This window comes from Pelecanus crispus, chromosome 5 (genome assembly GCF_030463565.1).
Source record: "Pelecanus crispus isolate bPelCri1 chromosome 5, bPelCri1.pri, whole genome shotgun sequence".
In the NCBI taxonomy this organism is placed as follows: Eukaryota; Metazoa; Chordata; class Aves; order Pelecaniformes; family Pelecanidae; genus Pelecanus; species Pelecanus crispus.
In genome coordinates, this window is record NC_134647.1 from 5634904 (window position 1) to 5652725 (window position 17822).

The 17822-nt window shown below is 38.6% G+C and overlaps 1 protein-coding gene across 3 annotated transcripts in view; it reads right to left on the bottom strand.

Moving 5' to 3' along the window:
• Positions 1 to 1275: 1275 nt before the first annotated feature.
• The window catches only part of KYNU (kynureninase), a 62914-nt gene continuing 46367 nt past the window's right edge, over positions 1276 to 17822 (bottom strand). For all 3 annotated transcript variants that reach the window (XM_075711179.1, XM_075711180.1, XM_009482084.2), the window contains exons 11-14: positions 8271 to 8323; positions 6673 to 6758; positions 2959 to 3189; positions 1276 to 1428 (exon numbers count right to left, since the gene is read on the bottom strand). In XM_075711179.1, coding sequence (XP_075567294.1) covers positions 1276 to 1428; positions 2959 to 3189; positions 6673 to 6758; positions 8271 to 8323 — 523 coding nt within the window. The remainder of the gene's footprint in view (positions 1429 to 2958; positions 3190 to 6672; positions 6759 to 8270; positions 8324 to 17822) is intronic.

Here is a 17822-nt window from a genome sequence, read left to right on the forward strand (position 1 = left end):
ATAAGTATTACTGCAACAAGGATTTTAAAACTACCCATTTGGGGGGAATTTTAGAGCACAGGTAGACACTGCAAAGTCTCTTGGGTTTTTCTGTGCAGCAGGAGATGCTGAAAGAGTGTGAAAATTTCAATCAACAAAAATGCCCTTGAGCCAAAATGGAGTAGTCCTTGCTTCTTCTCCCAAATCCTCTCTCACCCCTGAAGCATAATAAAAGGGACAACCAAAAGTAATTTTTTAAAGTGTTTCATACCAAAAATCAGACACATTGAGTATCATAAGACAGAAAGTTTAAGTTGGTTCTTGAAAAAGGGTATGCACTGAATAGCTACAGACGTAGGAACTCAGTTACCATTTATACTAAGGTGTTATTTATGTCTTAAAACAACTCCTGGTAAAGTGTTGGTTAAATGTAAGCAGTTTTTCTTCATTGCTTTTAGCTGTCTAGTGCAAATCTCTGTAAAAATTTAAGCCACGCTGCAAGTTAACAATGAGATATTTTGCTGCTGCTTAAACAGTTCAGAGTTCATTTTGCCTAATCCAAAATAAGCCTTGCTAAAACTGCAGTAAGTGCTCATACAGCCCTTCTCACTGGCTTACAATTTAAAAATGTTCTCAGCTTTCTCAAGCATGTCATCTCCAAGATGACTACCTAGAAAGATAAAGAATAAATGTTTTGTTTTAGCCAACTGTATCACACCAAAGAAGGTATCTGCATTGTAAATTCATTCTTCAATTAAATAATTAATTAAACTAGATTTTCAAAATGTTGGGCCCTTTGAAAAATCCAGTATGCAGCAGTTAACAGTTTTTAAACAATTGTTCAACTTTTATTTTTCAAGTATACCACGTACTTTAAATAGAATTGATAAATTAAAAATGTAAATTGGACTGTATCTTTTAACTGTTGGTGATTTGTCTATTTTTCACTTTTTATTATGCATCATTTTTATAATAAAGAAGGGATTTTTTTTTCATTCCTGTTCTAGTTGATAGCAATTCTTCCATGCTTCTCAAAGCTAATGTAATAAAACTACATAAAATGTTTAAGAAAAGCCCCATTAAAATATACAAAGCATACTAATTCATGAAGTCAAAGTCAAAGCAGAGTGGAAATATGAGCTTTAATAAAACTATGTCTGTTGTAAATAACTACTCAAGCACAGTCATTTTTTTGCAAATTGCATGGGATATAGTTCAGTCTACTCGAAGCAAAGAATCGCTCAGCAGGATAAATGCATCTTAGTCAGAAATAGATTAAAAGATACAGCTGAGCCATCAATAAGAACCAGATAGCGCAGTATTGTTTGCTGTTTGTTTTGAAGATGTAATTGCAGATCCCAGGATTTCAAGAAATCTGTGCACATCATGGAAAGAATTGTAGAGAGGAACTGGGGCAATGCGAAGAGCATTTGGTTCTCGCATGTCACACTGCAAAACAGAAAGGGAATGCTTAGTAAATTCAGGTCACTTCATACTTATCTGTCAGAGTATATTTTTAAATATCATCCTTGTTTTCAAGGAATAATGACTGGACTGACAAGGAGATACACGTAAAAACTTGGGGAGCCCCAAGAAACTACCATGAGGAGCGTTATTGTGAAGAACATAGCAAGAAGAGTGGTGTGTTGCCTGAAAAATTATGTCCTGCCCAGAATGGGCAAGACTCTAGCAGTGCCATTGAGGGGCTCCAAACCAGTTGTGTAGCCCCATAATTCACCTTAGCACCTACAGCAACCCATCGTTGAAGAGGCACACAGGTGACAAAAAAGCCACCACAAAACAGAAACATGCCAGGATGATAGAGTGTCTTGTACTACAGGTACAAGTAATGTCGCAGGGCTTGCAGTATTTTTCTTTCCTCCCCTCCATGAATTTGAACATTTTGCTGAATAGAATAATCTCTCATATTTGAAGCATATTACTGCATCGCAAAGACAAGCCAACAGTGTAAGGCCCCATGCCCTCTTAAAAGCAGCAGTTCCTGGAATTCCCTGGCAGCACCAAACCAACAGCACATTTAGCCTAGAAGAGTTGCCCTTTGGGGACACAAGTCACCAGCAGAAATAAAACTCATATATCATTTATATGGCATTACGCTATCAGCCTCACCTCCCAGCAGTTCTAAATCACTGAATGTATAGCCTTAAATTTAGCTTTTATTCTTTTTGAGCAGTGCTCGCCGGTAACCGTGCCATTACATGCCACTGCTGTTCAGTGGCCTCTTTTTCTGAGTGCTAAAACACGACTCTAAGGGAATGATACCTTTTTAGTTTCTCCATCTCAATGCCTCACAAAGAGCAAGGGTTTGGCCATTTGCAGATCTGGAAAGGGACCGGTGGAGGTTCAGAGCTCCTTGTCATTGTCAGGCTGTAGGTGTGCGAGTTGGGGCACTGAGGGTGCTGAGCACCCCTTGAGCTCTGCTGACTACCAGCACCCCAGGGTGGCACAGATCTCCTCCTTGTGCTCTCTGGCCTCACGCCTGGACCCACGGCAGAGGACCTGGACATGCACACTGAACAGGAGGGGCCTGTGTAGGCATTGCATTGCCCTGGGCATCTCTGACACACTCATGTTTGTGTTTTTCCAGTGACTTTTTTTTTCTCCTATCTTTCCTGTTCAGACCATCAGCTTCAGATCCATAATGCCTCCCCCATCATAATGCACCCATAAAGCAGCTCTAACCTCAGTGGTGACTCCTGGGTGCTACCCACAGAACTACTGGAAATAAATCAATAGAGAAAGGGCAGTATACAGACTAACAAATAATTTATAAAATAACTCTACTTATTTGATTATTTGCACATCTAAAGATTGAAGTTGCTATGTAAGCAATTTTCATCATTCCTAATCCTTTTTGGCCTTGTACAAGACTACATTTGAACAAAAGCAAAATTTTTGCTTTGGTGTGGTATAGGTTCGCAAAACAGTGCGTAAGAAGATTAATTTTGATTTACTTACAGCTACTCCTCTCTTCTCCAGCTCTTTAAACACAGATTTGATTGGAAGGGAAAAAGATAGCGTGAGTTGGCATCCTCTTTCCTCAATCCGAGATGGTGTGATTATTTTTACAAAGGGCTTCTCTGGATTTTTTTTATCCTCACTGTAGTAATGCTTTATCAGGTATTCCAAGTAACCGGTGAGAAGAACAGATTTCTTTCTCAATGCTTTCATTGTAGTTTGACCAAAAACCTATAACGATTTTAAATCATTAGAATGATAATACACTGCTATAGAAAATAAAAAGGTAAAGACAACTAAGGCTATTTCTGAGCTTTTTAATAACATAAATCATTTTGGTAATACAAGGACCAAACTCTGTCATCCTTACTTTGTTAGGTAGCAGATTTCTCTATACACATTATCATTGGAATCAAGCGGTAATATCAGATAGACATTATAGATAATGTCTTTATATAATGAAAGACATTTCTGTCTACTGTCAAAGTTTTACACACATCCATATCTGCATAAATGAATTTGCCCACAAAAACACTTTGCTAAGAGAGCACTCTTTTGCATATCTGAAGAGGTTCCATAATTTCTCTATACATTCAATAGGGCTGCATGAAACTCAAAATCACATACAAGTTTTTCCTTGTAAGTACCTCAAGTAACAAAAGCCAAGGGTCAAGACCGAAACATCACGACTGATCTACAAACTCTTGTCTTTGAAAACACAAAATTTGTACTAACGTATTGACTTTAGTGTTTTAAGTCCTGTACAGGCTCTGGCTCTGTCTCTGCTAGTCCACAAGAAGAAAAAATATATGCTTGATTGTGGTTTAATAGCTCTGTGCTCTTACATGGCTGCAAGGACTGGTGAGCTGCAGAAACTCAAAACATCACGAGACACGCAAAAGTGATTGCTTAAAAATGGCTGTAGTAGTTTGCCATACAAACAAGAACAAACAATGAGGCAGAAGAGTTTGGGAGCAGGAGAAGGTGCGACAGTTTCTGCTTGTGCTCTGGAAAGGCTCAGTTACAGGGAACAATAGCAAATGTGAGCCCAGAAACAATATCACACCTGCCTTTCCCAAAACCCCCCTTCTTGTCTTCCCATGCAAGCAGCTTCAGGGAAAGATGACAAGATACAGACATGCAAGTACCCAACAGTCACTTCAAATCAGATTCTGGCACATAAATGCCATATAGCTGCTCACGGACAATTGTGCCTCCACTGGCTGCAGCTGCAAAATCAGAGACAAGGTGGAGGTCCTGCATGAAAATCCATGACCTTCACTCTCAAGAAATCACTGCTCCACACTAAAGGAGTAACGCTTTTAAGATTACTTATGTCATAACCTGGAACAGTGTATAAAGAGGTAACTGAGAAATCCTATTCAAAATACATGGTCTGGTTTCCAGCAGCATCTGGAAATCACTCTTTTGTAGAATATCCCAAGTATTACTGCATGATGCCATCACAGCCACTAGATGCTGCACAAAACCAAAAGCCTCTGCACGTATTTTCTGTGAAACAAAATATGGCTGCCTTCAGACAGACATTGCATGGAGATGGTGCAGTCACGGAAACGAATGTGACGGGGACCAGAGCCGTCAGCAGTCAGCACTTGCACAGGTCAACAAAAATCTAAAGGTTCTTCCCTCACCACAGAGGCAAGCCGAGCGTGCACGTGACTATTCAGCACATTACTGGAGGTGAAACGGAGACCTGCCTCCTATTCCTCTGAGCTTCGCAGCAGCATGAGGGATGGCTCTCCTTAGGCTGCATGCAAAAATCTGTTTGCTCAGGCTTTGTGCAAGGAATATTTGGCCTCCTGGGTGAAGTTTTTTTAAAAAGATCTTTTAAATGTGGCTGTAGAGCACTCCCCTTTTTTCCATAAAAGGGAGCAGCTACTGCCATAACAGTCACTTTAAGCATTATTGAGGAATAACATCCATTAACACTTGCAGTTTTCATTGTTTCCATTGGAAACACTGCCTTCTGCTTAATGTGTCCCAGTGAAGGTGGCATGCAATTTCACTAGCCATCTCTTGCCAGACATGAAAACTATTTTGTTTCCCACTGTATTAGAGCAATTAGCACTGGGAAATCCTGGCTGTGCCAAAAGGTAATGCAGGCATGGAAAGGGGAGGCGATGGAAACTGCTCAGCCCTCATTGTTTGAGGCTCCCTGCAGTGGCTAAATGACATCAACCCACACAAACTGGAGCACTGACAATCTGGGTCATAGCAGAATAGCTTTCAGCTTATCTCGAAGGTCACATAAAGTTTAAAAAAATATATTGGATGTTTAAGGAGTAGCAAAAAAAATTGTCAGGCAGAACAAGAAGCATTGCTGTGCCCTTTGCAGTCCTTCAGCATTGCATGTAAGCTGGAGAGAGCGCAACTGGCAATTTTCTGGCTTTGCTTAAGATACTGTTTTTCAGTAAATAAAGAGGGACATACCGCCGTATGGACATTGTTCTTTGTTCCAGCATCAGCTTTGTTGTGACGCTAGCATTAATGGAATGCTAGCAGAAATAAATTTCTCCCGTTTATGCTGATGGCAAAACCTTGCTAAGCAAGGCAGGCTTGAAAAGCAGCTTAGGAAAAAATTTAATATAGTAGCATATGAATCATATAGTAGGGAAATCTATGTAAAACCATCCTTTTCAGCCACAAAGACCTGCATTTCAGGTGTGAATGATCCATAAGAGAAATGCTGCCACGTCTCGATATGAAACGCGGTGTGATAAAAGGTGTTTTGAGGACAGCTACATGCCTTCGGACAGGGCCGAATTGTGTGTGCTCTCCAAGGTGGACCAGAGGGCTTTCAGCACACGGGTGACCCTTTCCTAGCCAGGAAGGGATGAGCTCTGTATGGCAGGACTGCCCTTTCCATAGCTGCGATCTCAGGTCTTCTTATAGAGACGGGTCAGAGATGGGGCTCTGCTCCTTTGGCCACCAAAAAACTAATGAAGAGATGAAACAAAACCCATTCTGGAGCTATACCACACTCATTAATTCCCCTTTTAGGAAGCATTCACAGACAGCTTCTGTCTTTTCTGTTTGTAATAAAAGGGACTCCAGCAGAGGATAGGTTTCTTGAGCCACCAGTTCAGTTTAGACTCCAGGACACCAAGTGGCCAGATCCATTTTCTTTCATAAAGGAGCTAAGTCTGTTTTGCTCAGGGAAACACATGTAGAAGCAACTCTGGATGCAACTTTTGAGAGTTACATGATTCCTTTTCCTAGGAAGGTCTCTAACAGCATCCTTTGCATGAGTTGCACTGAGGCAAGCCCTGAGTATCTCTATGGGAAAAGCTGCTGTTTGTACCGAGCGCCTACAAGTCGGGACAAACACAGTGCTAGCACTCCAGCCTGGAGGTGCAAACCTCAAGTATACTGGGTCCAACAGAAAAGTTTGTGACAACAGTGAAGGGATGAGTATATTTATTAAAGGTCTTGGTCTCTCAGGGTTGTGGGGATATGGTTTAGTGTGGACTTGGTAGTGTAGGTTAATGGTTGGACTGGATGATCTTAAAGGTCTTTTCCAACCTAAATGATTCTATGATATTTTGTTTGTTTTTCATCCCCCCCGCCCCCCCCCCCGCTTCATTTTTTAGCTCTTCTGCAAAATTTTTTAAGGGAAACGGCAATAATACACGTAACATTCATTTAACATTTTTATACTCTTAAATTCAGGCTCAAAGTAAAGCAATTACTTACCTCTAAACTAGCTTGCAGAGCACAGACCAGTAAAATTGGAGGATTCGATAACCGAAATCCATTAATTCCTTCACTTAGTTGTAATTCTGGAAAATAAATAACTTATATTAGTGTTTTTGATTTCTTCCTTTTAATGGATTGGACCTTATCTTGAAGTCCGTCCTCACGCAATAAAATATTTCACTAATGTGGCCTGTAGGAATCGGTCATTAAAAGGAAATAGTAATCTATTCACAGCTAATACTTTTAACTTCGAGAGAAGCCCAATTTTATCCAGCGGAAGACTTCATTAGCAGCTTCATGGGAACTAGAGAACTGCAATTAATTTGTTTAAATGGTGTGTGTTAAAACCACCTTTACACTTGAATCTCTTTTAACACTGACACAAAACAGAGAAATTCCAAGTCAGCAGAGGCACGCTCGTGCAGAGCCATGGTGCTGCCACGAGCAGGGAATCAAGTTCCTTAACTTTATTAAACTGACGAGACACGTGGGAGACTGCATGTGCAGCTAAGTGTAGCTGCAGGCCATGTAGAGAAGTTGCATAGACTTTAGGCTGTGAAATTTCACAAAATCTATTTAATAAATCTATAAAGCCTCGCTGTAAGTTCTGTGTCACCGTTTATATTTCATGCTCCAGCACCAGAGCAAGAGGATGCTGCGGAGGAAATGTTTTTCACGCACAGCCGACTGGCTAATTTTATAATGATTGTTGCCCAACTTCTTCCCTATAAACTGCCCATGGAAACAAATAAACAATGTTTTTCTTCTTCTAACAGTATTTCAAGGCAATTTGTGTCTCCTGCTGGCTTTCCATAGTGCCACTCTCTTACATTTGGTCAGAAAACAAAGAGCAGACTGAGGCTATTAGAGAGGTGTTCTCCAGCCAAAGTCACATCAATAGGCTCTGTCACAGAAAATTAAAAATATATTAAAAACAAAACAACCAATCAAACCAAAAAGCTCCTTTCTCCTCCTGATCCCTCAGGATATTCTCTCTGCCATGCTTTAAAATGGAACCGAACAGTCTAGCTGTCAGATTTGGAAAGGAGTCCTCATTTCACATTGGGACAATAAATACGAAGCTATTCAGAGAAGGTTTGGTTTTGTCTTATAACCCATCATTCGCTAGTGCAAGGAATTTGGAGATGCTGAAATATTAGTAGTGTTTCATAACTTATGTCAGGTTGCCTTACCTTTATTTAGATAATTTCTCATTAATTCCAGTGGAACTAATCCTAAAGTAAGATATTACCCAAGAGAAAGATAGCAGATTCTCGCTCCTCAGACTTACGTGTTTAATTCACTGAGATACTTTGAAAGTTTCATCCATATTCTATATGTGCATTTTGAAGGTATTTCAGCAAAATGTCTAGAAGCAGACAGTCAGACCCATATGCCCAGACACTAAATTTATTCCCACATTTATTTTGTTAACTCCATTGCATTACATATTTGGGATGAGTTTAGCTTAATACCTTTAACATAAGTGAGGAAATGTAAGGTTCTATCCTTTCTACTCAAACTACTATAAAAATGAAGCTGGTTATATATAAATTCATCAAATAAGGTAAAATTGAAAGTGTAAAATTACATACTGTTTTCCATGAGGAATCGTGTTTTGAAGTCATGACCCCACCAGCCGATTAGCCTAAGATTTTGTAAAGAAAGTAAATTAATAGCAATCTTGGTAGAATATCTTTGAGTTTACATTTGAGAGTTAAGAAATAGATAAGTAAGACTAAGAAACACATACATTCCTAATAATAGATTGAATTTCTAACAGTGACATAAAAACACAATAAATTCTATAAAGAGCTACCACTAAAAACTTAATATTACTGTTTAGGAATTTCTCTTTAACTTGTAATGATAAAATGTACCACATCTTTCAATTAACTATCGATTTCTAACAATATTCATTTTGCCTGAATTTGTTTCACAAAATGAAAAATAGAACAGAAATATTTCCACTGCTTTGTTCCAAGGCATTAAATTCAAACCCCCACTCAAAGTCAGTTTAATGAATATTGAAAGCTAAAAGGTGTTATAAAATCTGACTTAGTTCCACCAAGAAAAAGAGCTAGTGATGGACAGCAGACAGATAACAGGACTTCAGAAGAAGGATTGTGCAGGCATTGCCTTGTCCTTACTGTGAGACAGCAATGTGAATTTTGAGTAAACTTTTCTTCTCCTGAACTAAACTTATTTTTCAAAAAAATTTCTTTAAAATAAAAACCAAACCCGTTTAATCAAGAAATCTTTTTTTAAGATCATCTTCCAAAAAAAAAAAAAAAAAAATTAAAGATCAATTCTTTTGAAAATCATTTATCCAAGCTTCTACATTGAGATGACACTATATTAACTCATATTTGCTGAAAAATATGCTCAAGGACATAACTCTAAACAGTTTTCTACAGCAGCTGGATGCACTGGATCACCTAGTGCCCAAGGCACACCTAGTGCCCAAGGCACTGCAAATAAAGTCAATATTGCAAAATTAAGGAATGTCTCCCCACCTCCCTTGGGTTCTCTACTTCTTAATTCAGTACATGGTAATATTGGTGACTAATAATGTCAATACTACTTGAAATTTCCCAGGTATTAATGCTGTTACAATATTAGGAAGTCACCACCACAGACTCCTTCCTGACCTTCTAAGGTCTCCAGGACTGGATGTACTGGACACCATTTGTTCCAAGGCTTTGCTCAGTTTTCTCTGTGCCAGGTAGCAGAGTTGTTAGGAGCAAAGCCTGGCAAGTGTTCAAAATTTGTAGTAGTAAAAAAAAAAAAAAAAAAAAAAAAAAATCTGTAAGTAAAACTCACGGTAGATCAGCCTTCCTGGAAATAAACAAGAAAAAAAACAGTCATTGCCCCTCTCTAAAGCAGGAGCAGTTCTTTGCAGTATGCTTAAAAGAGCTTAGCTCTGCAGAATTAAGACCACGTTTGAGTTAAAAACTTGTTATATGAATACTGCATGGTGTAAAATAAAGTACTTCATATTTCTGTATAACAACATAGGTTTTATGTTTACTTCTATGAAAGGCTCAGAGCTGCATCCAAACATAGTGTATACAGAAAAAGCATGCTTTTTTTCTTTATTTCTGCATGATGTTTTTATTATTCTAAGACCCATGAAACTCAATAGTGCAGTATACATTCATTTCAAATGAGATATTACATTGGCAAAATGAACATACCCCAAATAAAGTATAATGCAGCTTCTGCCCAAGTGACTCTGTTCCTGATACTTTGAATCATAAAAGATATTCCAGCTATTTAATATGAACTGTATAATATACATAGAACATTTTACTACTAACTCTGAATATTGTATGTTACTACAACATACTAGTAATGTCAATGGCACACACATTCCATGAATTCCAAAAGTTTTAAACAGAAAAAAAAAACCACATGGGAAATACATTTGGACTATTACTTTGTAGCAAGGAGAAAACAATACCACGTTCTGTTTGGACCACATCCTGAAGTCAAAGACAAAATAAACGTCAACCAGAATATTACCCAGATAGAGCCTGATGAAAAGCACTCTGACTGCATTTTGAATGCTCAAAACTTGCTAACTCTGAAGCTGGCTTAAAACCAGATCTCTGCTGCAGCACCACATTTGCAACTTGGAAGCACAAATTTCAGAACTTTTCCAAAATGACAGAATGAAGGATTTTTTTAAAGACAGTTTTAGCTGTCTTGCCCTTTCCTACCATAACTTTGACAATTTGCTTTTTCTTTCTTTTTTTTTTTCCTTTTTGGCTGTTCTAGAACTTCAGAGGTGTCACTACAGGATGTGCACTTTGAGGCAGCTCTGGTCCTACACTCTCATTGATCTAATGGTCCATATGGATGTCACATTATTTGACATTTAAGTTGACAGGCTTCAAAGCGTGGAAATTAACAAAATCTTTACAAATTAGCAATTTGCTGTTTACAAATTTCTGTGAAAATTTTGAAATGAATGTTGCCACTGCTATGGCAAATTTCAACCTGTTATGATGGGAAATAGCTAAGGTGTTAAACCCCAAACATAAGGCTTTATAAATGCTCGCTAAAAATAATAGGCAATAAAACTGCACATTAAGATACTGCAGTAAAATTTCTTATTAAAGAGTTGCTACTCTGCATGCAAAATGAGTATTTTGAAATGCAGTCACCATTTTGACCATTCCTGCTTCAAAAACAAAGGCACCATGATCTAAATTGAGTTTGAATTCCAAAACCATAATCTTCGCAAAATGCATAATGTGGAAGGCTCTGAAAAGCCTTATATGATGGGCTTGTGTTTAAAAATACCTTAAACTTGTTAGTTATAGGACTGTAGACTTACATCCTTTTCATTGCAGATAAAATCCATTTTCTGAAGTGTGGTAAAAATCAGTGTCTGGGGAGAAAAGGGTCTAATTCTGCCAGACGGTCCACTCTAAACCTTTGACTGGTAAAACACTATGATGAATGACATTTACATGTAAATGTAAACAGTGCTCTTCTTTTTTAACACAGCACTAATCAAAATGGTTATCCCAGCGATGGCTGACTGACATCCTACTGTCAGTCTTAGGTACCCGCAGCCTCCCAAGGCTGCTCAGCAGAGGTGCTCCTGGAGCACCTCTACAGCTAACATCTCTCCATCCAGCAGCAAAAGCATACACGAAACCCATTGCCATCATGCCAAAAAGGAGAGTAAAGTAGTGCTGAATCAGCTCTGGGTTTTTCTGTGAGATGTGCATGTGCTTACAAACCTACTTCTATTTTAAAAGTTATTTTCTTATAGATAACATGTTGTTCTATTTTATGCCTCAAATAAAGCCCACGTCCTCATGGTTTGATAACACTGAGAATTTCCCAGGAAGTTCTGCAGCTTTCCAGTCTCTGCACAGAACTAGTTTTTGAATGTACCACATAAAATTTAAAGCAAAATGTTACTAGCTCAATTTCATGAAACAAGTAGGCATATAATGAAATATTGCTGAAAGGTTTTCAAATTCCTTATTTCCACCCCAACAATATACTCTTATTTTACAAATCAATGAACAAACATTTGCTGGGTTGGAAAACGACTCCAGAAACAAACAGTATCCTCTCATTTAGTCATACTCTCTATAAGCACATTTACACCAGGGAACAATCCCTTCAATAAGTATTTTTATTTAGTTCATTTTCCTCCTTCATATCTGTCTGCATTAGACTGAAACGCTGGTTGTTCATAACTTGAGTCATCTCATTTGTAGTTGCATTAATGATGCAAGAGTGCAGGATATAACGAACATGATGTATGTGCAGTGTAAACATCAAAGAAGATCCAGTTAAAAAACACAGGAAAAAATAGAAAAAAATTCCTTTGACCTTTGCTTCGAAGTTACAGATGATCATGCTACTCATTTATAATTTACAGCCTGAAGCAACACAGGTCTCATTTCCCTTCTCGGCAAGGGAAAAAAAAAAAAAAAAAGAAACTCTTGAATAGTGATACAGAAAACAGGGAAATGCTATTAATGTGGCCCAACTTTTACAATCCAGGGCAATGCACTGGAAGTATCCAGTCATTATATTGTGTGAGAAATCATTTTATGTCCGTGAGAAAGCATGTTGAAAAGCTGCAACAGGAATGCAGTGTGAAATTAGTGATACTTTATATTACACTTGCCAGCTTCACTGGGTATGGAACAGTTTGTCTTCTCTCTGTTATCAGGTCGCAATGCTATCTAGAGATTTCATATTCATTACTTGGATTATATCTATATTAGGAGAATATACCAGCAAAGCATGCTGTGTTTATGAAACCATGGATTAAGCTAAATCACAAACAGGCAGCTTTGGGGTGGACTGTGTCCGCAAAGCAGCTGATGTAGCCGCTGGGTAGCAGCTAAGCTCTTCATTCACACATCACTTTATTTCTGCAAAAACTTCTGGGTGTTGGCAAAGATTTGTTTGAGTTTTCATGCTCCTGTTCTAGTTATGAGTAAGAATCAGCTTTGAGTAGTTAATGAGACATCTCCCTGCTCCCAAAGTTTATTACACAGAACTGAGGCAGACATTATGCTACGTCTGCAAAGGCACCCTTGCATAGGAAAAGGAATGAAAGGGCCAACAATAATCATTAAGTTCAGTTTGTTGCAGTCCTGTATGTCTATGACACAACTGGCTGGCTGAAGAGCACATCCATAACATCCATTCTCTGTGCTTATGGCTCACGACATCTTTAAGACCTATAACAGACATCTAAGAGGCACAGTGTGACACATGCTTAAAGAGTAGAGGTTAACTGTGTCTCCAGTATCACTCCATTAGCAGGAAATGTGTTAAATAAACAACCCATGATGTCTTCAGAATCAGACTTCAAAGGAATACGGAAAGCCTGGAGGCTGGAGCCAGCCTGAAGTTAGGAACAAACTACATCTGACCTCATCATGGTGACTTGACCGGGTTTGGTCATCAGCCTGCTGCCTAGGAGAATGTGATGGTGCCACATCACTAATGCCACATCCAGAGTCCAGCTCTGCCCAGCTTTCTTGTTTCAAAAGACACATTAAAAAAATACACCAAAAAAAACCCCACACCACCAAACAGTACACTCAGCTCCCAAAGATAAAAAGCATTCCTAAACGTGCATTACACCTATCTATGAAGCTCCAGCTCAACTGAACATTTACTTCCTAACCTTGGAGTACATTCCTCCAGTGTCCTGGGCTCCATGTAGCACAATATAGCTAGAAAAAGTAGCTAGGACTGAGGTCTTGAGCTGGAGCATCTCCTAATGCTGCTGCACTCAGACAAAAGTCAATCCCAAAAGCCAAATTCATATAAACAATTGTATCACCCCCTCAAAGCCACCTTACTCCCACCCAGATTTACAAACAGCTTTCCACAAACTGCGAGCACAGACATGATCCCCAGGCTCAACAGCTGGGGCAGAGTCTCTGCATTCTACTCTGCATTAATTTTATTGCAGTTTTCTAATTGCAATTTTTTATGTTTTAATTTCATTTTTATTGCATTAATTTTATTGCAAGCACATGCGCATGATTGTGTTTCTTTGGATTCGATGCCAAAATTCAGAATAAATGGCAAGAATGACCTGCCTCCCCCCCCAGCCCCCACAAGAAAACAGAAAAAAAATGTTCATTGCTTTACATAGTGTATTTTTGGCTCACTGACTAGAGTTTGAGAGGAGTTTCAATTTTCTTTGCTATCACAGACTTGTCTGATCGTGGATGAGTCATTTAGTCTTTCCATGCCTCAAGCCCTCAGCTCTAGAAATGCTGCTCAGTACTGCCGTAACTCTCTGGTGAGTGGTGAGAATATATTTGTTAAAATGTTTTCTCATACTTAGTAATGAGGACCATGTAAGAATGGAGAAAAAGATTTCCTTGGAGTATCTTATACTGGATTTTTTGAAATACAGATAGGAAAAGGGATTTGGAAATAATAGCTGATGCCACTGTTTTCTTTTTTCCCCTCCTCTCAGCCTTTCCCCAAATTATCCTGTCAGGCTCAAAGGTTGTTTCCAATGTCAGGTTTCTGTTGAGTTCAGAATTTAATATTTTTCTTGATCCATTTCACCTAACTGGACCTTTGGGGGGGTGGGGGTGGGGTGGCAGGGGGGTGGAAGGGAATCAATATTTCTATTGCTTAATTCCACACGGTGTTTTACAGCTCTGCTGAAAAGAAAACCTGAAGCCCAAGTGGATGGACAACGTTATTCCACTGCAACGCTCCCCTCCGTACTGGGACCACAGCAAGGTCCTGCTCTGACCCAGGGCTCCGCTGCTGACAGCTCGCTGGAAGGGAGAAAAATAATTCATACAATATTTGGCGTGGCGATGAGGAGTCTGTTTAATCAAAACAAAGAATAATTGAAAAGTGACTCCCAGTTTCACCACTGAAATACAGAAATCAAGTATTTTAACCCTCCTGCGTAGGTGAAATTCTTCATATACTGTGAAGCTGTCAGTTATGGAGTGTACTTCATAGTATATATATATGGGCTAGGATTTGCATGGGGGATTAAGGGAGTTAAAAGCTAGCTCCTGTTAGGCTCTAGCAATATTTGGAAACCTAACTCTCACTGTCTCCTTCAGAAAACCTTGCCAAGATTGCCAGAAGCTATATTTAAAGCCTTTTCTTTTCCCCTCCCTTATATCTATTTAGATATCCTTTATCCCAAATGGTAAGATTGGATTTCTTTCATTATTCTCTTCTGTGCAATATCTGTTGTTAATTTTAAGTAGGATCTGTTGTTAGAATTTGAAAAGCTTTTGAAGCCCAGGTAATTATTAGCCTCAGACTTCTGTAGTTTTGGACTTGCACATACTCTGATGCTTTCCTTACCCTTTTCAACTCATTACAAATGTTTCCTAATTATTAAGCATATGTGACTTGTGAGCAATGCCATACATTATTAATGGCCCAGTCTCTTAGAACTCAGTGGAAAAAATCAAAACTCCTTATGAAAAGTTGCTACTGTGAAAGTGGTAACTTTTCATATTTAATATCAATGAGGCTTTACTTTGTCAAAAGACCAAAGTAATATGATTGTATTAGAGGCTAATAGCATGACATTTTTCTTCTGTTAAGTAGCTTGCATTTTCAGTCCCATCTAAAGGGAGATAATTCTTCTCCTCTATTTTGAGGCTTGTCTTGGTTAAAAAAAAATAGCTAAATTCACATTCTGCCTAGCAGCAAATTTTAACAGCAAAGACCAAAATCCTGAAAAACAGTTTCATAATCTAAACAATGACACTTACTTAACTATGCAATTGCGATGGGTGAAATTAAGAAGTCTCTGGATTTGAGTAATCACCCTTTTTCCAAAAGTAGGTGGGCAGCTCTCAGCTCCCTGAGCTTCGCTGTTCTCTGAGGTGGGGAATTTAATGCAACTGTTGCCACAATTAGAGACACTCTTGGGTGAAAACCTAGATTGTTTGGTCAGTCAAGTGCAAGGTGATTTACAGCTGATAGGTATTTGAAGATAGAGGGTACACACGCTCTTCTTGAATTGATTTTTTCCTTGTTAGTCTTTTAGACTCAACACAAGTGGGAATACACCAATTTCAACATGTCCCTCCATATTACCCCTCCAGGTCAAAACAAAAGGAGATTGAGTTCACTTTTGTAGCAGGAAACAAGCTGCTGTGATCAGGGCATGAGAAAGAGAAATGGTTGCAATGCTGCGAATCCAATCAGAGCCCCTTGGAGTCACACAGAGCTCTCCACCAAACCTCTAAGGCGCTTGCGATGAGGGATGATAATTTCATTCACCATGATCAGGCAAAAGAAAGGTATGATCAAGCGGCAGACAAAATGGAAGCCTAAATTAAATCCCAGGAGAAGATCTCACAAAAAACAACCCCTCTAAGGCTAATGAAGTTGAATTAAAAACTGTTAAATCAGCTTACGAACAACTATTATCACGAAGCGCTCATATATCACTTCCACTAGCCAAATATCAGATATATGAAAAGGGGGAATACAGCCAACAGTATGTTAGCACATTTAGTAAAGGGAAATCAAATATTCTGCCTAACACCAGAAATTAAAAATCAAGCAGGGAGCCAATTTACTCATAGAGATATTAATAAAGTTCTCAGTGATTTTTATAAAGTATTGAATAGTTCCCAATTATATTATGGTGATAAAAAAAGCATATTACATTCTTTAAGAATTCAGTAATTTTTTCTAGTCTGTTTCAAATAGATTAAATTAAACAAGAAGCAAAAGCAACAATCCCTCCTAGAGGTACTTTTAAATGTGAATTCTGACTTAAAGGAGACTTGGATGGTTTTGATTACTGTGATGCATTTACTGAACTATACAGTCTCCTCAATCCCTTGAATGAATCTTTGAGGGGATGATATCTAGATAGATTTCTAAATAATACATGCATCTGACTGAACTATAATATAAAAATTTTAAGATATGGGAAGTGGCGCTTCCTTGGGTCTTTGTTGTTTTTGAATACAGTAATCACAATATTAATGCAAGACCTTTATCATACTAGAACCTTTATTAGCTAAAATGTAAGTTATCACTTCTGCTCTTTGCCTGAAACAAGAAGCAATCCACATTAGATGAGATTTTTTTTTTAGTGTGGTTTTTTTTTTTTTTTTTAATATCAGTGGCTGGAACTAATTGAATTCAAAGTTTTAAGCATCAGCAGAGTTGTCACAGAATCCAGTAGCTGTGTTACAAAACATTTACTAACACTAAGTGATACTCAAGGAGAAAAGAACTCAAATGGATTTTATTGAACAGAAGTCTAAGACAAAAAACTATTAAGGGAGAACAGAAATGGGCATTTTTCAGAGTTATTTTAAAGAGTCCCTCCTCAAAAAGTTGAAGTTTCATCCATAACTAGAGAACATGAGAGAAATGTGACTTAGGGACCTTTCTTTACAGGGTTGCTGTTGCCCTAATTTTCAGTAGGACATGAACTATTTTGGGCCCTAAAATATATGTTTGACACAAGGTCAAATGTTTGACATGAGGTTCAACACTGGTTTCAGGAGCCCCCAAGCTCTTCTCGCTGCAGGAGCAGGTGAGAAGCCATCAGATAAGGACACTTACATGGGCTTATTCTCCTGTCACAAGCTAACTGTATCTGCAACGCTGACCACCAACACATACTGACCAAATCTCTCCACACCTGCTTACAATGGGTTGCTAGAAAGTCAAGTCAGAAAACTGTCAATGAAAACAGAGGAATGCTGAAAAACTGGATTAGGTTAGGAAATTATTAGATTTTTGCTCAATAAACTGTACACAGCTAAAGAAATTAATAAATAATTCTTCACTTTGAGAAGATGTTTTTTATGCCGTGGGACAGAAAGAGCCTATAAATTTCCTAAAACAGTTGCATTGATGGGATTATGTCCCTGATTTGATGCCATGCCAACTGAGAAACTAGGAGAAGAAAGGTGAAGAGAGAGGGATTCAGTGTCCCTCCCAGCATCTCACTGGAAACTGCTCTTCAGGCACTTGAGCGAGCACTATATTGCTGTAGCTGCCCTATAGTTTCCACACAGTAGAAGGCAGCAAGAAGCAACTGCCAGCAAGTACTGCCAACGACTTCAATGACAAATGAGGAGTAGTGACTGTGATAGTAAGACTCTACCATCAGCAACAAACAGCCATGA